Source organism: Passer montanus, unplaced genomic scaffold, assembly GCF_014805655.1.
Source record: "Passer montanus isolate IOZ18808 unplaced genomic scaffold, ASM1480565v1 scaffold114, whole genome shotgun sequence".
Taxonomy (NCBI): Eukaryota; Metazoa; Chordata; class Aves; order Passeriformes; family Passeridae; genus Passer; species Passer montanus.
Window position 1 is genome coordinate 338,450 of NW_024358058.1, and position 21,670 is coordinate 360,119.

Below are 21,670 nucleotides of genomic sequence, written 5' to 3' on the forward strand. Positions count from 1 at the left end.
TGGGTACATGCTCCTCACCCAAGAACCCTGGTCCACAACTGTCTTGTGCTGAAGACCACTTCAGAGCCCAGCAGAAGCCCTTCTGTCCTCTGACAGCACAGGCACCAGCATCCTGCTCCTCTGGCTACAAAACTCTGCACTCAGGGCTGCAGGTCAATTCTCCATCTCCACCTGCATGTTCAAAACATGCCCCCACTCAGTCCAGTTATCTCACAACCTGACATTTTTCAAAAGCCTTTAATTTTTTTTTAATTTTTTTTTTTTAGCGTTCAACAAACTTAGTTAAAAAATAGCTCAGTTAGGCTGAACTGCAGAAGACATTTCCCCCACACCCATGGGCCAGCCTGTGGTTGCCAGAGCTGGCTCTGGGCCCAAATTAGTTACCCACCCTGGGTTCAGAGATCAGGCACACTGGCAGTCAACACTGTTACTGTTTTTACATTGAACAGACCACAACATAAATCAATGGCTGCTTAAAGAAAACAAAAATATAATTCTATTAACAAATTATCTTTAATCCATACCGGACAAAGTTGACACCTGTCCTCTGTAAAAGAGGCTGCAAAATTCAATTACTGTTTGTGAAGTGCTTGGATGTCACAGCAATAAGTACCCCAGAGAAGCTTGTGAGAAAATTAATAGTTTGGTCTTGGTGAGCAGGGACATAGCAGGATTAACACAGTTAGCTAGTGAGCATCTCCCATCCATGCACTCCTTCTGGAAGACACAGCCTGTGACCATGAAGACCACACTGTAACACAGATAGACAAGAGGCCTGAAGTAAAAACTAAGGCAATTTTGGTCATGGCATTTCCTGACTTCTAAGAAATCAGGAAGTTTACACAGAAGCATTTAAACTTGGCCATGGAGCTTCCCCCCAGTACCAAAATGTTTCCTGCAGCCCAAAATCAGCCTCAGGCCCTCTCATTCTGAAGGATCTCAAAACCACATGACAAAGCCAGTTCTTAATGAAGCTGATGGTCCCTTCCCAGAGATGAGTTGTGCTGACCAGTGACTGCTGCAGCCACTATGACCAGCTCTAAGTTTCCCCAGGCTGGAAAGGCAGGACGTGGCAGAACCAAGAGCAAGAGCTGCTTTCTCCTCAGAGGCTCAGGAGCAGCAGGTACCACGTTACCAAATTCCCTTGTGACCAGGTGACAGCAAAAGAGAGCTAGAATGCCTGGACAGCCTTTCAAATATGGGGCACACCCTTCTGCCATGCAGCATGCTCCTGCATCATTCCTAGTCCTAGTCTCCATCCATTTATTCTCTGCTCTTAATTTCTATTTTGATTTCACAGCTTTACTTGGTGAGCAGTGGATTTTTATCATGCTCCTCAACAGCATACTCACCACAAACATCACTTCCCCCAAAGTTTCAAAACACTCCCCACCCCTCCTCACAAACAACCAAGAGGCAGAGAACTTCCCAGATAAGGTGGCTGGGGGAACTATGACATGTTTAAATGACTAAGCAGCCTCTTTCCCCAGCCCTCTTCTCAGAAACAGATGAACAACACTTCCCAAAAGTACTTGGTGAAGAGCTGCAGCCTGGTTTGGTACAGGGATGAGATTGCACCAGACTGCAGGCAGAGTAGTAGTGGGAAGTGCCAGCCAGCTGGCCAAGGGTTTATCAGCTCCTTCCAAAGGGCTTGGCACTAAGGACAGAGCCTCTGCTACCAGCTGGAACTTCCCAAAGTGGTCACACTTGGTCAGTTGACCTCTAAGCCCCAGCAAACCTCACGAGATGAAGCACACTCACTGTCACTGCCTCTGGCCAGCAGACTGTAGTGGTGCAGGAGCTCAGAGTGGCTACAATAGCTCCCAATGAAATTGAGAAACTGAACTCCAGGTCACTTTCCCCAAGCTCCAGGCAAGGATCAGAGGGTTTATAGCATGGTGGAAGTAATACAATAAAAACAGGTGGTCTTTCCAGCCAGGTGAGCCATTTTGCTCTGGCAGGAGCTCTCCAGCCATGGTGTGCCAGGCACAGAGCACATGTGCTGGTGAGCTAACAGGGCTGTGCAGGGCCCCAGCACACGTGAGTGCTGCAGCCCCAGCACACTGCTGTGTGGGTGGGTAACCCACCCACCACACTCCATCACCCTGGAAGAGGGGCAAGTGCAGCCTGCTACCCTGGGCTGTGTTAAACCAGGCTATATGCTGCTTTCCAAGCCAGGGAAAACCTTTCTGCCCCTGAGCTGCTGGCAAGGGAACTGCTCTGGGGCTGTACCATGTTAGGCTCTGCTCTGCAGCGGGGATTGCTCTCACCAGCTACCTGGTGGACTTTTCATCAGGAGCTTACCAGCCTCCAGGCTCACAAGGTACCTTAGGCAAGCTGCTCCTCAGCAGACACAACAGAGTAGATCATCCCCTTCACTGTGCTCACAGGCAGTCCAAAAATACCAGAAATAACAAACCACTGGAATCCCAAAGCCTTTGCCAGCTGGCAGTAATGGCTCAAGAAGTCCATTCCTCTCTGGAAACACAGTGGCAGTTCTCCTGCATTTGAGTTCATTAAATGCTGCCCACCCATCACCTCTCAGCACTCACAGTTTGTTTGTTGATCACCATACCCTTATAGGCTGTAGTCCAGAGGGGCTGAACAACAAATTTCAACAGGAATTAAAATTGATTGTCCTGGAACATTCATTCAACCACACTGAAGTACAGACAAGGCTTTTCTGTCCCACTCTCCCAGCAAGCTCCTCTTGCCAGATGGAAGCACAGAATTGGTGTTACAGGAAAAAGTCCTCCAATACACACTGGCCTTTGAGCTTTTATTTAAGTGTGCAGTTTTCCAAGCCTATGCTTGTTATGAGGTGCCACAGCATCGTGAAAGATGGCTGAACACACTCCCATGTGTTTGTTTCTGGCTAGGAATATTTTACCAGCTCTTAAGCTAAAACATCTGAGACCTGCACTCACAATTGGGCTGCATAAGCCCTAGCAAGATCACTGCCCCTGGGCTTGCCTGCACTGTGCTCTCAAAGCCAAGGTACAGTCCTTCCTAAATGTTTTAAAGCAGTGTTTTGCAACCTCTGAAACAACCGTCTGAGAGATACCAGCCAAAGCACCAATTTATAGGCCTGAGCAGCTAGGAGAGAACCAGCAAGACCCCAACAGCATTAACCTCTGAGGTAATGCTCATACAAATTACTGTGCTAGATACATGGTTTGGGTTACCAGTGTAGGCTAAAGCCTCCTCCTGTCTGGGATGTCAAGTCCATGACAATCAGTTTTAAGTTAAACAGTCATTAAAACTTAGTATCTACTTTGCAAACTGAAGCTTGAATGCTTCCCCAGTTGGTGGACTCTCTTCCACTCCAAGGTTCACTAGGAGGAGATAGGAGTATGAGAAATAGAGCTGGGGATTCTGGAAAGGAGGAGGGGACAAATATTGTTTCCAGAGGGAGGTGGGAAAAGAAGCAACCTCTGAAATTGATGGGAAACAGAAATGTGGAAAGCAACTTGGAATTCCAGTTGTGACTCAGTTTTGACCTAACTGAAGGGGCTAAGGGCAGGAGAGAATGGACAAGAGCAGTCACCACAAATTGAAAATAACCCTGCCTCCACACCCACTCTGGTGGCAGGCAGCGACAAATCCCCAACAGCTGGCAGGTAACAGGAGCCTCTTGCTAAGAATCAGCTCCCAGAGCTCCCACTGCTGATGGCTGCAGGAATGTGGGACTCCCAAAATTGTTAAAGAAAGTGTTAAAGGAACCCCCAAGCCAAGCCAGCAGCACACTGACACAGGAGAGCTCATCCAACTACAGACATATTAAACCATCTTCTAAAACAAATCCTTAAGCCTTTTGTATTGTACCTCACCAGTTTACTTATTCCTCTTTTGGGGATGTCCACTTGAACCCTGAGGTCAGACAATGGCCTGGTCCATGCTGCCTTTGTTCCCAAAACAAAAAAACCCAACCCACCAGCCAGAGCCTGCATTGTATGTTGCAGCTCTGGGAGGCTGATGGACTGATCCCCTGTGGTCAGTACAGAGAGGAACACAAGGACCAGGGCAGCCCTGTCCTGTTTTCTCCTTCAACTGGGAGGAGCACAGAGCAGCAGGAATGGGCAAAGCCTAAAGGAGCACACATCAATATTAGTCATAGGAAGACAGGTCTTTTACAAATAGTATCAGCAGTCACCACATCTCACTTTTCAGAACAGAACATGACAAGGAAGGCACATGCAAGAGAGCTGCACTAATCTAACCTGAGATAAGATTAAAACCAGGAGCAAAAAAAAAGAATATTCAGTCAGTCATGTTGTGACACCTGCATTTTGATGCTCAGGCATTAAAGCACAGCCAAAAAAGCATAATGCTTGCCACTGGCAGGTGGCATGTGGACAGTCACAGGTAGGAGCTGCCCCAAACACCACTACTGTGTGTTTGCACCTACATCACTTAGTCTGACAAGGGACTTGATCTCTCCAAATAGACTCTTCTTTGTGAGTACAAAGGTACTGCAAGGAGGAGACACCAAGAACTACAAGAACAGTAGGGCAATCAGTCATTTTCTCTCAAATGATATGGAAATAAAAATGAAGCAGGAAGAAAATGGTACCTCTGTCAAGGGTCTTGGTCTTCTTTCTACAACAAATTCTGTGTGGCAGAGCTCACAGTAACTTGTGTTGGAGGAGGATAACCATTTTTCCAGGCAGCTCTTGTGCACGGTGCCCAGTGTTCCTGTGCAGTCACATGGGGAAAGCAGTCCCTCCCCATTTCCACCTTCATGACAGATTCGACAGATGGGACCATCACTAAAGAGGCAGAACGAGAGACAAACAGAATGAAATCACAGTCAGAGCAGGCAGAACAACACTGCCACAGGGTCTGGTCCCACCAAGCCCCAGAAAGGCACATGAACAGCAGGCAGTGTGTGGCACAGCATGCCAGGAGCCTGCTGCTGAAAGAAATCAGCCTCAGGGGACGATGGAGATGCTCAGGACATTTTAGATAATTTAAAATCTGGAAGACCCATAACAACAAGAGAAGATGGCACATCAGCCTGGCCAGCTCAGCTGGCTCCAGAAGTGACTGCAGCACATGTCCTGCAGTCTTCAGCTCTGCCCACAGTGGGCAGGGGCTGATGCTAGACCCAACACCAAGCCTGAAGCACTCATGCAAATCCAGACAAAGCAAAGCCAAATGGCCCACAGTAGTCACAGCACACCCTAGCCACCTGCAGCTACTCAAGAGGTTGGCAATCAGGTCACATTTACCAGATCACCTACCCATCTCAGCCCACCTCAGCCCTGCAGCCTGGGCTGAGCAGCAACTGCACAAGGAACAGCAGTATCTCAAGAGACAACTGAACTGAGCCTGGAAGCTCACCTCCCCAAGAATACAACATATTTCACAGCAAGCATGCACCCAGAGCAAGGTCTCCAGCATATGAACTCTCTGCCCATCACTGCACAGTAACTCACCAGCATCCTGTGGGCACACCCTCCCCAGAACAACAACTGCTCTGCAGCATTAAGCCTCTTGGTGGCTGCAGAAATGCTTTGGTGCTTCAACAGCACCTCCTTGGCCACAAGTTCCAACTACAGAATCACACAGAACCTCACAGAGCCAGAGACATCTACCAAAGCAACTAACAAACATTTTCAGAGACACTTGCAACCTTCCCTGCAGGAGGCCTGAGCTGCTCATCACACTCAAACCATCCATCTGTTCCCAAAATATTCCTCACACCTTCAGCTGGCACCACTGACTGAACAATTAGTGCTACACCTTTTACTAGACCAACTTGCTCAAAGCCCCAGCCAGCCTGGCCTGGAACACTTACAGAGATGGGGCATCCCAGCTGGCATCCCAAGGCACAGGTGTCCTAGCAGCCCTGTGCCACATATGCCAGCCCCATGATGAGGATGTTCTGGGCTCCCTGGGAAGCCCCAGATGGCTCTAGATAGCAAAGTTTGCTGTTCTCAGCAGTTCAGTTAATCTCTTATCACTGAGATCGTTTAGGAACAAAATGCTGGACAGCAGAGGCCCAGACAGGACTGCCTTCAGTGGAGTATGGAAACCAGACCCTCACTAGTATCTCATTTCCCACCTTCCAAACTGCCAGTTCTTTCACACAGTTTTCCTCTTACATCCACAGCTGCCCAGATCTGGGGATACGAGAGAGGGTGAAAAAGGAACATCTTTGTTTCAAAGACCCTATTGTAGGTCCTATTGAAATCCAGGTAAGCAGTATCAGATACCACCTTTTTCTAGATACTGCTGACAGAACAAAAAAACCACACTGAACCCATATCACAGTTCACACTCCACTGCTATTCTGACTTCCAAAAAACCCCACCTGACTGCAGAAGTTTGTGGGATTGCAACACAACAGCCAAAGCAATCTTCAAAACCAGCAGCACCACCTCCATTAGTCTGCATAGAAAGCAAGAGTGAGGCATGGAAGCACAGTTCAAGGAAAAGGAGCACACTGGGGAAAAAGGTTGGTGGGACATGAGGGAAGAAAAAGAGCCAGCAAGGAAGTACATGTCAGCTCTCTAAAGGAGAAGCAAGATTCCTCTCTTTGTGTGCCACAGGAGATCTCTACCACTTTCAATTCAGTATTTAGCTGGTTTCATCCCAATTGGACTTTTATTCATATTTAGGGCTGCAAAGCAAATTACACCAAATGTACACCATCTCCTTCTCTCTGCCAAACATCACTGGTGAACCCTGACCCATATTCTCTCCTCCTTTTTACATGCCTTTTGTTGAGGAGACTTCTTCAGCCAAGACAATCCCTGCAAAAGGTGCAACAGGAGTCTGGGAAGGTGGTGGAAACTTCATCCTCAAAGATCCTGGAAACTGCATCAGACAAGACTCTGAGTAGGCTTGCTCTAAAAGGAAGCTGGACCAGACATCCTATGGAATTCCCTTCCAATTTGAATTATTTGATGATTGTGTAACATTTATTGTCATAAAATTCTGCACCAGAACAGTGTGCACACAGAGCCCCAGTGACACAGACAGACAATCCCCTACAGCCTCCAGTGCTCTCATGCATCTGTTATTTCCTAAGAAAAGCATCTGCAAGATATTTCACCCATTCTCTTCCTGTTTGAGAAGTTTCATATTTCCAGAACATTACTATAACCTTGGGTATCAACAAACAACCCAAAATGAAAACATTTGCTGACAGTGTGTGAAAAGAATTCTTATCAGACTTCATTTTCCTTCCTTCCTTTGCCCTGCCGGATGGGGGCCCGCTTACACTCCCACATGATGCACACTCCATTCTCCAGCAGGCTGAAGACACCATATCAGTAATTCAACATTCCAGTGCAGTCATGCTGCTCTTGGCTTTGCTGTGCTAAGTGCTTCTGACAAGGAAGACACTGAAACCCACCACCAAAACAAACAAATTGGTGCCCATGCAGAAACATAAGGAATCATTACGGGGTTGACCCTAAACATTGGACCCTGAAAACATTAGGGTTTTTTAATCTGTTTCCAGGCAGTTTTCCCACACAATTATTACACCCCCACAAGTTCTAAAGGATTAAACAACTTCTCACCCTAACTATCTACTGCCAGAGAGCAAGCCCAGTTTTTTTCACACTTTTATTGACCTGCTCCAGGTTTGCTGGATGCAGCAATTATGATTGTCTCTATTCTCATCCAGCTTCCCTGCATCCCTCCCACATGTCTGCAATCACTGCTTTCATATCACATAAATATTTGACCAAACTCATTGAAATAAGTTATAGCTGTTCAGGCAGGATTTCTGAACACGAAATGTGACAGCTCTCAGTAGATGGACTGAACAATGCTGCCAAATGTCTTCTACTCTGGAAGCTGCTCAAAACAAATGACAAGAAGTCACATCAGGAGTCTGAGCTAGTGAAGTTGCCACGTGTCCCATCTAGCAACAGCTGGATGCTGTAGTTCCTGCAACACACCCTCCCCTCCCTGCAGCTGAAGATCAACACCACACCTTTACTCCATGGACCTTCCTGGAACAAGGGCTGTGCTCCATTCCAGCCTGTCAGAGGTGCCCATGAACAGCACACTGCGTGGCAAGCATGGCCCCACCTTCACCCCAGAGGCTGTGCCTGTGCCCCGAGCTCTGGGGCTCCCTGAACTCGCCAGCTCCGGGCCACCAGCGCCCGGACTGCAGGAGCCCAGCACAGGGCACTGGGGGAGTCACGCTCGGCATTGGCACCCCGGCAAACTCCTTCACCAAACAAGGTTTTGTTGTCTCCTTGTACCCAAGCCAGAAGAGCCCAGCTGCTGCTCGGAGCCCTGTCCCTGCAGCAGCCTCACCTCTGGGTGCCCAGCGCCTTGATCACCGTGGAGAGGAGGCGCCCGTCCTTGGCCGTGACCTGGGTGATGTACTGCGGGCGCCCGAGGTCCGACTCCTCCACCGACTTGGAGAGGGCAGCGCTTCCCGGACAGTCGCACAGGGAGCCAGGGAGGTGGCAGCAGTCCCCTGTCGTCATGGCAGCTCTGGGCCCCTCTGTCCCGGGCCCGGCACCCGGGAGACCTGCAGGAACAGCACCACAGTCAGAACGCAGAACCCTGGAACCCCCAACCCCTCAGGATCCTCCAGCCCCACTCGCGCTAGGAGCACCCCAGGGCCCCACACACGCGTTTTGTGAGTCTTCTGTCCCCTTTAGTAGGCTTTGTGAGGCTGCCTTACCATAAAATTAAGGCTCCAAGTGTTCTACTTACATAACTTACCATCAGAATTGCAAATCTGCCTTGCCCAGAGAGAATTCCTGGTAACCATCCTTTAACCTGACGAAGCCTTTCAAATTGAATGTGCTGATACAGAGATGGGGAAGGCAACCAGAAGCCCCATGGGCCTGTGCTGTTTTGGCTAGAGCCATTGTGAAAACTTACATTCATACTCTCTATAAATACAGCAAAGTTTCACCTGAACAGGGCACCTAAACCAGTTTATGTGGATGGGTTCAGGAGGCCCCTCTCAGCTGCCTTCAGAAGCTTTCTGAGCACTTGAAAGACTGTCCAAGCCCAAAAGGCTCTCCCATCCCATCTTAGATGTTTTTGCTCTTTATTTCATTAAAGAAATACACATGCTTCCATTTCTGTATCTGCTGTGGTACATCCCAACAGTGAATGTGTGGATATCAACAACCCAAAAGCACAAAAAATCCTCCTTGGGAAGGGCAGCAGGCCAGCCTGACTCCTTTCCCTTTCAACTGTTCAGACCAATCATGACTTTTACAAGAGCCACTTGCAAACAGCAAAGCACACCAGCACGTTTTCAACATTCACCCAGCAAAGAGAAGACACAGAACAAACAGCAAATGCAAGAAATGGAGAGAAGACATACAACAAGGCAAACCAGGAGCTGGCTCTGATGAGGAGAACTCCCTGCCTTTGAGGTAAGGCAGCAGCAGCAGCTCACCCAAGCTGCCAGAAACAGCCATGCTCCTCCCTGGTAGGGGATATCTCATCCCCAAAATTGGGTATGCTCTGCAGATTTAGAAAAACCCTGTTTTTGCCAATTGCCTTTAACCTGGTCCCTGAGAGGCAGCTGTGCAGAAATAAAGAGCTGAGGTTACAGTGAGTCACACTGAACACAATCCAACAACATTGTACTGCTGGTAAAACCAAAATCCCTGTGTCTGTAAACAGGACTGCCTTATGTAAGGCACGCACAGTAATCCCTGTGCGCCAGCACTGCTGGGATCAGAGCTGGAATGCTGCCTCATCCTGGTGGCTGGATTTCAAGATGAAATAAATCCACAAAAGAAGTTCAAATGAAAGCAATAAAAAGGAAAAAAGGGGAGGAATAAAAGGAAATAGAACAACCACAACCCCAAATAAGATATATGAAATCAAATTAGGTTTGTTAAATTCTGGGGGAGTGGGGGGAATTGGCAATCTTTGCCTCCTGGAGGTAGAAGCAGGCAATTCACCATCCCATCCAAGGAAAGGTTTTTGTTTTGAGATCTCTGAGCACAACAGGAGTCAAACATTCTCATGAAACTGCAGTTCTGTCAGGTTCAACTAAGCCAAAATCTAACAAAAATAACTAAAGAAAATAAGGGCTTGTTCCTGGTTGGAGGCTTGGCCACACTACAGAGGAAAAAAATCAAAAAAGCCAGTATAAGAACATGATCCTTGAAGCCCTGAAAACACTGATTTGGGTAAGCACAAGTGCTTTTCATGTCTTGGAAATTAAGCAACTCGCACAACCAAGGGCTTCATCTGTCAGGAGAGCTTCCTTCATGTACATGCGTTCAAGAGGGAGAGAGCCTTTCACTGGTGCCTCAGAACCAGATGCCAACTTTGAAAGCATTCCCTCACTTTACAGAATAGTTTCTAATTTCTAATAGAAGACTTTCTAATCTCTTTTTCAGAGCTGCTCTTGATAACTATCTGTTACCCTTCCTTCGCATCTGAGCAGGAATAAGCTTGAGCTTGTGGGCAGGTCAATCCTCTTCAACATGAATGTGAATCTTTTCATCGACTTAAAAATTAACTTGATAGACTCAGCCTCTTTCTCCACCTGTGCAAAGAACACACAGAGTTAGAGCTACTTTTCTCATTTCTCCTCCTCAAAAATAAGGCTACAAACTCTCCAACTGCAAGGAGCAAAAAGTAAGATGATAAACGCTATTGGAATTACTTAAGTCAGCTATTCTGCAAGTGAAGGAGTCCTTGAAAATTAACAACCTCTTACTGAAACAAGCATGAGAAGATATATGCTTTTAATAAAAAGGTCAGTTCCATTTGTTTGGCCAAAATGTTGTTTATTTTAAAGTTCAGAGGAAAAAGTCCATTCTGCATACTGGAATAAAACTGCCCTCACTGACTGTGTCCTGGGAGTATTTATACTGAGGCTCTTTGTGCTCCACATCTGACAGACACAGGCAGCCCCATGGCCTTGCCCCAGGGCCCTGCTGGGGCTGAAAGGGAATGGCCACCCTGCTGTTCTTCAGGAAATGCACAGGTTTCTGTTACGAGTTATTTGGTGTTTCCTTGTCAGGTCCAGCCCAGGGTGGAGCCTGAAGTCACTGCTTTAATATCTGACTCATACCATTCAGCAAATACGAAGGAAAAGCAGCACGGTTTTCATGGTTAGTAAAGAAGTAATTGAAATCCAAAAACAACATCTGCAGTGCACTCGGGTCCCAGTCCCATACCCAGTGGAACATGAACCATGGTGTACAGCCAAGCCAGTCCCTTTCCTGATCCCTGACGGATCAGCTCATCAACACACAGCCTTCTCTCACAATTGTCAACAGCTCATCCAACCCAAACCCAGTGTTCACAGAATCATTCAGGTTGGAAACAGCCTGAACTAGAAATCATCTAGTCCAACTGCTCTCCCAGCACTGCCAAGCCCACCACAAACCCACGTCCCCAAGTGCCACATCCACAGTTCTTAAATCCCTGCACAGATGGTGACTCCACCACTGCCCTGGGCAGCCTGTGCCAGTGCCTGACCACCTGTTACATGAAGGAATTTTTTCAGCCTAAACCTCCCCAGTACGATTTGAGGTTGTTTCCTCTCTTCCTGTCACTCACTTCCTGGGAGAAATGACTGACCCCACCTGGCTGAACTCTCCTTTCAGGGAGGTTTAGTGAGCAAGAAGGTCGCCCTTGAACTTCCTTTTCTGAACAGCCAGCTCCCTCAGCCACTCATCATCAGATTTGTGCTCCAGCCCCTTCCCCAGCTCTGTTTACAGCACAAGCATCAAAATCCCAGTGTGAGGAACAAGACCCAAACAGCTGGTTTGAACCACACAGTTTGTTTTTTTTCTAAGCACCTGTGTTTTCTGAGCCCATTCCTTGGGGATACATTTCTTATACACATTTTTTTTAAAAGTCTCAGAGACACTACGTTTATTATAAATGTCCCCTCTGCTGCCATAGTTAAACATTAGCAAATAAATGGGAAGGCTCTTCTCAGCAACATTTTGCATCCTCAGCTTCTGAGCAAATCCAGAACATAAAGGGCTGAATTTGTAGATAATTACTCAAACTGAAAAAAAACCAAACCCTGTCTGTGGAAAGCTGTCACAGAAGAGTGAATTCTGCACTAGAATTCCAAAACCCTAACACGTGCAGCAAGCTGTGCCAGTTCCTTGAAGAGCAGCTTGTGCTCTGTCACTGCTCCAAGGCAGAGACCAGGCTGCTGGTGCAGGATCCTGCTCCGCAGCTTAAGTGAAACACCCTTGCAAGATACTCTCCCTTGTCAGTCCTCATGCACTGCAATGAGATGTGTAATCCAGTCTATATCATCCAAAGAGCAATGAAGTGGGCAAAACCCCCTCAAAAGACTGCAGAGATCAGGTTGGACCAGTGCTCTCCATGCAGGAGATGTGCCCAGCAGAAGTAAGCAGGAGTCAAGGAGCTAAAAGGTCCCCCAGCTCTACTCTCTGTATTTGGACTTTGAAGATGGATGAAACAGTTATTTCTCCTAGACAGGAAAACCACAGCATGCCAGATGAACATCTGGATCAAAGCCACAAAGAGAAAAGCACAGTCAAGATAAGAATGACAACAGGAAAGGCTTCAGCCAAATGATGGCAGTAATGGGGACTGTCAGGCACAGGTTGTGGCTCTGCCATGCTGCTCGTGGCCTGTCCTCTAATGAATATCCCAACCAGCCTAAAGCCTTGGAGCAATCCTGTGGCTTTGCTAGGATCCAGAGCAAACTGGAACCAGAGCCAGCTCCACCTGCTTTGGGTGCAGCATGTACCCACCAGCTCCTGAACAGACTGGCTTCCCTGGGACATCTGCACCAAAGAACACCCAACACGTGAGGCTGCCAGCGGCCAGCTCTGTCCCTCTCACTGAGCAAACCATTTCCCTGATTACTGGAACCGAGACCTGGCCCCTCACCCATGGTATCCCAGAGATAACCAAGTCCTGTAGCCAACATAACCCACCCATCTGTATACAAGCACTTTTTTTTTTTTAGCAGGTAACCCATTCACTGAGGGCAAATCAGAGCTCTGACCCCTGCTCACGTGAGCTGACGTTTAAGCCCGGGTGCAAAGCCTACCAGCCTGCTTTCCAAAGCCCTTTTAGGCACTTTGGGCACACAGACACTGAGTTTTCTAATCATATGATCCTGCAAATGTCACCAGTGAACTGAAGGTTTTCAGTTGCTAAAGGGCATTTCCTAACATCAGTGCTTTCCTTTTCACCACTAAACTGGATTTCCCAAATCCTGAGCCCTACAACCATCTGAACATCTCTCTCCATCTCGAGGGAGACCACACAAAGAATTGCTTGCTGCACACATCTAAGCACCTGCTCTCACACACCCCATCTCATACAGCTAATGCACATCTTCCCACAGCCCAGGTTCAACCCCAGGTGTGCAGCACTTTCCTCCAGCACCAGTTCTGCCTACTGAAGCACCAGCATCACCAGTGTACCTGCAGCCTCTGCTCTGGGTTAGTGGCAGAGTATCCCCTTCTCCACATCTGGCCTCTACAGCCTCACACCAAGTGATCACACACCTAAGACACTGCCACCAGAGATACACACAGATGGGATGAGTAGCCTGAAGTGCTCCCTGATACTGTTAGAAGGTTGTATAAGTGGATTAATCTAAAGAAAAACAAAAGCAAACAAACAACAACAACAAAAAAACCCCAAAAACAAACAAAAAAAAAGAAACAAACAAACAAAAAAAAACACCAAAAAACAAACCCCCACCCTCCGCAAGAACCAGTCCCACACTGGCCTTTGTTTTCAGTTTTGTTTGTTTAAATACACAATTTTATACATAACTGACTCCCCAAAGTTACCCTGCGTGTCTATGCTATGTAACACCTTAAAAGTACCTAAAAAGCCAGCTCAGAAGCTGCCTCCAGTTGACCCATCAGCAATTCTTCCAATCGCTCAGGGCCTGGGAAAAAATCTCTTTCATCCTGTGCTCACAAGTCACCTGAATACAACAGCCCTGAAGTCAGGGTGCAAGGAGCCCTGTCCAGAGAGAAAAGTGACACAGCATTTTATGGCATATGCCTCAACATTCAATAAAAGATCTGATGCCATGCAACAGCTTCTGAAACATTTTAAAATTTGGTAAATAACACAAGGGAAAGCATTTCACTCCCCAGGAGCTTCTCTATTTCTGCCCTGCCTGCAACATTTGGTCGGCAGTTTCAATTAAAGGAGATGCTAAAACTTCAGCCATAACTTGCTCTTCAGAGGATGCCAGTGGAGCAATGCTGTGAGTCAAAGCCAGGGGACAGCCCTGACCCTGGGCTCAAAACAAATCCCAAAAAGCAAGGGAAAAAAATAACCAAAGCAGAACGTTCTGGGAGCTTGAGAACGTTCTGATAAAACTTCACACCAGGAAACTCCTCCTACATCTCTAACAGCAAAAGCTTTGGGCTGACTCCAGAGGCTCACCTGCCTCATCCCTGGGGCAGAGTTTAAAACCAAATGCTCCAAGTTTAACCTTGTAACAACCAGGAGGAGGTCAGAAGCTTAGAGCACACAGCCTTCCTGGACTCCTGTGTTTGTCACATTTGTACATGACCACAGCTGGACTTGGCTGGGCTGCCTCTCCACTATTTCAAACACACAGCTCAGCAGCAGTTAGTGGTAACTTAGGGCTTCACTCACTGGCTGCTGCTGGGGACAAAATCATAACTTCTCTACACCCAGACACTATTTAGACATATTCTAGAAGCTCTCCGAAGTCTTGATTATTTAGATTATGGCAAATGGGTTTGCAGACACAGATGAACAGATAGTCTTTCACTTCCATTTTTTCCAAGGCAACACATTGCCAGCATCTGAGTTCTATTCCCACTGGTAGCAATATACTGCAGCAAGCCTTGGTGATCAATAATTGCTGTCTTCCAAAGCCAACATCCACACACATCCCTCTTCTTCAAAACTTCATTATATTGGATCAGCATCTGCAGTAGTTTCATTTCATCTCCATGTCTTGACGCAATGGAAAACTATTGCCTGGCAAAAATGAAGCTCCTGAGGCACAGCTCCTGTGGGTCTTGGTGGGGCTCCCAGCAGGTAGAACCCCAACTTTTAAACAAGGCCAAAGGCACGGGTCTCATGTGGACACAGCAGAACTGCAAAACAGCAGAGCTCCCTTCATTCCAGGGTACCTGTCATGTCACTCACCCACTGTTTTTCAAACAAGTTTTCTTCATTGCCTAATAAAGTTACTCAGTATTCAAAAAGAAGCAAAAGCTTCAAGCTTAGATGTTGAGGAAACAAAAATCAGTATAAAAAGAAGAAGCCTAAAGGACGATTTTTTTCTTGCTGTGCTTGGGAACAATTAGCCTGTATGTTATAGCTGGAATGCCAAAATGAACAAAGTTATCTCAGCTCTTTTGAGATTTGCTATCTGCCACAAGGCCGTATGAAAGGAAAGTTTACTGCACTTTAATTACCAACATCTGGAAAAACAAATTGCAACATTAGAAGAAAATTCTTTGCAGAGGGTATCTCCAATCAAAATTCAGTCATTTTACTAACAAGTTTCATAAGGGAACAACTAAAAACCATCTGGGGCATGAGGAACACCTGTGACTCCTCTGAGGATTCAAAAGACATCAGCTTTTAAAGATGAACAGCAGGAAAACTCACTACATAATGCAAGTACAGAGTCTCTGCACCCACCTCCCTCTGCGTTTTATCACTCTTTCCAGGGAAAGAAAGATGCATTAGAAAGACTTGAAACTGAAACCACAAACCAGGATGGAAAAAAATGTATTATCATGGCTACAAAACAATTCTTGCAGAGTACTGTCCATCACTGGGGACAACAGCCAGCTCACCAGACACAAGCACAGCCCTGCCCTGCTGAAGGGACCAGAGCCATGTGGCCTCTCACATCTCTCTGCACCCATGAGCTTTACAAAACACCAGCAGCAGACACTTCTGCTTCCCAGCTCTACTGCTTCAGTGAGCTCCTCTTTAAACAGAGGCAGCCTCTGCAGCAAGGTCAAAGCTCAAGTGTGCCCCAGTCCTGCACAGTCACTTGCCAGGCAGTTGCAGTTTGTTCAGAACAAATGGATTTTCCAGCTGTGCATAATACCTCAGGAAACAGAATTTTAGTGTAGCAGTAAGCACACTAAAGTATAGCACCAGATCACTGCAGCACCCACACACCACAGACCTGGTCAGTCCCTCGAAGGGCACCGACTCAGGAGGATGCAACACAATATTTCAGGATTGGGAAACCCAGGTCAGAAAGAACTCACATTCTCCCCAAGTGTCTTCCTTCTTGGTTTATAAAGCAGCATTTACACTGCTGTACAAATAAGAGCACTCTGCTTGGAGATGAACTGATGGAACAAGCCACCAGCAAAGCCCTCTGCAGCCCTGCTTGCCCCGACTGCTCAGAGCAGCGCGGCCGGTGCACAACCACTGCACAAAACCAGGAGACACCTGATCTGGAATTAACTTCGCTATTTATATTTTTCAACCTAGCCATATCACAAACCTCTTCAGAATGTTCAGCTTTCAAAGAGCTTTCCAGCAAAGGCACCACCACAGGCAGCCTGTGACTCACCAGCCCGCTCTGGAGAGCTCCGGAGCAGACGCACACTGAGAGCATCCCCACAGGCAGCCAGAGAGGAGCAGCCACTGATCCCAGCCAAGGGCACCAGCGCCTCCCTTCTGCCCATTCCTCACTGCCTCAGATTCCCTCCTCAATCCTCACGTGAAACTTCATAATTGGTATCTCTGCTGCAAAACTCTCTCAGTTCAGTTTGCAATGTTTTGCTTAGGCTGCATTTCTAGTTCTTCTGGACACAGGCCTTGTCTGATTTGTCTGCAGGGAAGTACAAGAAAAACTGTGAGGAAATAAATTGAAAACAGTCCAGAATTGAAGTTTACCTTTCTTCTCTCACCAGTCTCAAATCTAACCCCAAAAAGCTTTCAGCTGAAACAGAAATAAAGCTCTTAAAGCTTCAAACAAAGAAATCCCTGTTCAAGCCAAGACTACACGAGTTTGGTGCATTCTCCTTTTCACAGCAAAGTGCTTTAGAAGGTAAGTTTGATTTGTTTGCACTTTTATTTCCTGAGCAAGTGCTGCTCCTTGTCCTGTTTCTTCTTTTTAGGAACTGGAGAATGTTTCCTTCAGCTCTGATCGCTAATTTTGTGACAACTGATTAAAATTGCAACAACACTTAAAGCATTTCTGTCCTTGAGGTTAACCACACACAGTTATCTCAGGTTCTATCAGGAATTGAAAAGTTTAGTTAGAATTGGTACATAAAATCTGGAATAAAACTTACAGATGCCTATTTATTTGAAATGGGGGCAAATGACAGATTCCAAACTGTAACACTATTTGTTCTACAGAGGCCTGGGGCAGGAAAGGTATTTGCAAGGCAGATGGGTAGGAAGGGCTGCAGGTCAGTACAGCTCCTGTTGGGCTGCTCCCTTCACTGGAGGATGCACAGGGTTCAGTCCCTGCCTCAGGACACGCCAGCAGTCTGTGCTTTCAGGATTTTGTCATTCTGCATTTTACCTTAGTGTTTAGGGCTCTCACAGGCTGTAACTGCACAGCAGGAGAGGCACATTCCACCCCCAGGAAAGGTACACAAACCCTGAGACACTCAGTAGTGACTTCCCTGCTTTCACCCAGCAAGATGAGCCACCAAAAGCTCTCCCAGCTGCAGTAGGGAACCCCATCTCCCAGCTGAGTTGCACTGCTGCTGCAATGAGCTACAGCTGAGCTGGTCTACTTACAACAAAGATGGCACAAAGACACAGGTTCCAGGGAACAGCTGCTACAGTTGGAGCTGGAGAGAGAACAAGACCAGGACTGGCGAGGTGGAGATCCTGCTGTTTACATGCATGACATGAACTGTGCTGATAAGCCTTGAATTTGATAAGCCACACTTGATAAGCCTCAGCACAGATTAATGCGTCATTTGAGCACCCGAGAAAGCCAACGTACAGACTTCATGCACACGCACATGCCAACCCTGGCTTGGTGCTGTGCTCACTTCCTTCTCTGAAAAGCGTCCCAGGGCTCAGTTTACCTCATGGCTTGTGTGCCCAGGTGTCACTCACTGAGAAGTGCCCAGAGTGCTTCCAAGAGGACAAGAGTCAGTAACCGAGACCACTTCTCTATTGTGGGAAAGGCTGGAGCTAAGAGCAGGCAGAAGCATAAGTTAGCCAGAGTAAATTAGACTGGGAGAGAGAAGAGACACACCAGCTCAAACTTCAGTCTGGAAGGGAAAAAAAAACTAGTTTGGAAACTCTGAAATCTCCAAATATCCAAAGCGGAGTCAAAGTCAAGTGGAGAAAAAAATAAACTCATCCTGTAGTTTATAGTTCACAATGCTGGATTTCTCCCTTCATTTTCTAAGAAAAGCTTCTGTGTTCTTAGTGTGAAAAACCAAAATATTTTAAACAATAGTAAAACAAGTCCCCAAATGCCCATTTTGCTTTGTGCTTCTACCTGCAGAACTACTACAAAGTCCTGTCCTGAGGACTTGCAACAGTCCCTCAGACTCACAGAGTCTCAGAGTCCATACCCAGGCTCGGCTTGCCATGGATGCATTTTGACTTGACTTTGGTCATGCTGTTTCAAGAAAACAGCGCTTACTTCCTCCCAGGGAAACATGGTGTGCTACACTTGCTTGATGCAGGCCAGCATCAACCAGCTAGAAGAGGAAAGGCCCTCTCCCAGCATCCACAAAGGCAAGAACTCTTTGGAAGCTGCTCACAGTCAGTACATTGTAGTTCTGCTCATCTGCACGGGCCCCTTGGCGTCCAGCACAGCGTGACCTCACCCTGCAGCCTCTGTGCAATCCACAGCAAAAAACAGCAAACACATCCAAAACAAGGAACATTAATTCCAATGCCATTTTCTGTTGCCACTTAGAAAGTGGTGCTGATCAGCTAACCACACACAGACACCCCCAGCTATAGACCTGGTACAGAATGTCCATGAACTACACCTGGCCATTCCCTGTGCCAAGACCTGCTCTGCTCTTGGAAAAGTTTAGACTTCCCTACTGATGCAGGCTGCCTGCAATGCTGCCCAGTGTGTGCCTGGAGGGAATTAGACCTTCCATCCTCAGCTGGAATTATTAAATTCACTGTCACGGTGCATGTGACAAAGGGATTTTAGAGTCCCAGTTCCCTTCCCTTTGAGCCTCTGTTTCTGATGGGTGACACACCATCACAGCTTCAAACACACCTGAAAAACCAGGGCACTTCCAGCCTCCAAACACTCCCCTGCACAATCCTTTGGAGATGCAGAAAAGTGTTCAAACACTTTAGCTTTGGAAAGCCAAGACTAGCGCCCAGCTGTTAAAAGGATTTTACTGTGCACGTGTGAGTGGCAGCCAAGCAGGGTTTTATGTCCCCATGAGCAGGACCAGCCACAGCCAATGCAGCTGGCTGACCACAGTGACATCACAGGCATTCTCCACAAGAACCTGGAAAAAGGTCAAGAAAGTGCTAGAAACTGCATCAGAAGGGAAAGACACAGAGATAAATGCTTGTTGGAAGGAGATTCGAGTAAGAGATTAAGAGCGCCAAGGAAAATGAAGGGCTGGTAATAGAGAGGGTTAAGAGAGGGACAGAAACAGTCCCTTAGGGATGAGCAAATAAAGGGCACAGGGTGGCATGAGAATCACATCCCCACTGACAGATCCCATCACACACATCAGGGCAGAGACAGAACACTGAATACAAACAAGCAGAATAAAAAAAGCCAGAGCTGCTTTGGATAACCCTGACACATCCAGCTCATCCCCAACATGCAACACCTCACCTGCCTGCCTGCAAAATTCGAGCTCTGCACAGCTCCCTCCAACAGGACAACAGCCTAAACTCTCCTTGGTCCAGCAGCACCATGCAGTGCAGATCCATCACCCCACACCTTGGTGGCACCATTTCTGAGGGCACTACATGCAAGCACCTGCACACTCCAGAAGCCTCCAAGACCACTGCATGGTGTTTTGGTTTGTAATCTTAGGCCCCCCACCAGATCCAGAACACACAACAAGAGCAAGTGTTTGAGACTGCAACAAAAACACCTCTCATGTCACAATCACCTTCCTGTACATGAGCCACAGGCTTGTGCCTTGGATAAATCCCACAAACCAGCAGTTCTGGCCTGTCACAGTTAGCTCAAGAAACCTGAGTTTAAATGAGACAGAAAGTTAAAGGACTGCTAGTTTATGAAAAGTCCATCACAAACCCTAAGCTTGCCTCACGGAGGAAAGCAGCTGCTGCTCCAGCACAGGACTGCAGCAACCTCTTCAGCTGTGCTGTGACACCGAGCTCATTCTCTTGGGAAATCTCTGCACACGAGACAGCGTGTCCGTGTGCTCGGAAGGCAAAACGGGCACCAGAACGCTCCCAAATCTGTGAAAAAACAGGTACGGCAGCCCAGTGGTAAAGGAAACTTTTCCTAATATATGCTTATACTCAGGGAAGAAGAATCTAATGAACAAACATCGCTTCTTAAACCTCCGGCACTTCTGTCCCTGGTGATGTTTGTACGCGACAGCCCCGGCGTTCCCGGGGGACAGCGCCGAGCCAGCCCAGCCCTTCCCTGGGCCCAGTCCAGCCCAGCCCGGCCCGGTCCAGCCCAGCCCGGCCTGGCCCAGTCCAGCCCAGTCCAGCCCAGCCCGGCCCGGTCCAGCCCAGCCCAGCCCAGCCCGGCCCAGCCCGGCCGGGAAGGGCCGCGGCTCAGGCGCGGGGGCCCCGCACAGCGAACACAGCGCAGTCCGTACCGGCGGCAGCGGCTCGCACCGGCCTCTTCAGCTGTGCTGTGACACCGAGCTCATTCTCTTGGGAAATCTCTGCACACGAGACAGCGTGTCTGTGTGCTCGGAAGGCAAAACGGGCACCAGAACGCTCCCAAATCTGTGAAAAAACAGGTACGGCAGCCCAGTGGTAAAGGAAACTTTTCCTAATATATGCTTATACTCAGGGAAGAAGAATCTAATGAACAAACATCGCTTCTTAAACCTCCGGCACTTCTGTCCCTGGTGATGTTTGTACGCGACAGCCCCGGCGTTCCCGGGGGACAGCGCCGAGCCAGCCCAGCCCTTCCCTGGGCCCAGTCCAGCCCAGCCCGGCCCGGTCCAGCCCAGCCCGGCCTGGCCCAGTCCAGCCCAGTCCAGCCCAGCCCGGCCCGGTCCAGCCCAGCCCAGCCCAGCCCGGCCCAGCCCGGCCGGGAAGGGCCGCGGCTCAGGCGCGGGGGCCCCGCACAGCGAACACAGCGCAGTCCGTACCGGCGGCAGCGTCTCGCACGGGGCCCGTGCGGGCAGCGGGGCCGGCGGCAGCCGCTCCGGGGGAGAGGCCCCGAGACCTGCGGCGCGGCTCCGGCTCCCAAGCACGAGCGGCGCCGCACACCGGGGACAGCCCCCGGCAGGGCCACCGGGAGGGCTGTCAGGGCTCCCACAGAGGGGCAGAGGGACTGAGGGACAGCGGGGCAGAGGGACAGCGGGACTGAGGGACAGCGGGGCAGCGGGACTGAGGGACAGCCGGACAGAGGGACAGCCGGAAAGAGGGACAGCCGGACAGAGGGACAGCGGGACTGAGGGACAGCCGGACAGAGGGACAGCCGGACAGAGGGACCCCGCCCAGCGCGGCGCCTGCGGCAGTGCCAGAGCCCCGGCGGCAGCGGGCAGCCCGTCCGGCCCTGCCGGCGGCGCTGGCCCGGGCACGCATCCCCGCCCCGCCCCGTGCTCTGGCTCGGGAGCCCCCC

The 21,670-nt window shown here is 48.6% G+C and overlaps 1 protein-coding gene across 8 annotated transcripts in view; it reads right to left on the reverse strand.

The window, feature by feature from the left end:
• MARCHF2 (membrane associated ring-CH-type finger 2) overlaps positions 1-21,343 on the reverse strand; it is a 43,013-nt gene extending 21,670 nt beyond the window's left edge. For 2 of the 8 annotated variants that reach the window (XM_039696721.1, XM_039696720.1), the window contains exons 1-3: positions 16,499-16,732; positions 8,281-8,500; positions 4,574-4,769 (exon numbers count right to left, since the gene is read on the reverse strand). In XM_039696721.1, coding sequence (XP_039552655.1) covers positions 4,574-4,769; positions 8,281-8,500; positions 16,499-16,613 — 531 coding nt within the window. In that variant the 5' untranslated portion in view covers positions 16,614-16,732. Of the gene's footprint in view, positions 1-4,573; positions 4,770-8,280; positions 8,501-8,697; positions 10,339-13,790; positions 13,915-16,498; positions 16,733-17,682; positions 18,351-21,194 lie in introns of those variants that run through there. The other 6 variants (XM_039696723.1, XM_039696727.1, XM_039696724.1 and 3 more) reach the window with 6 other exon arrangements.
• Positions 21,344-21,670: the final 327 nt, after the last annotated feature.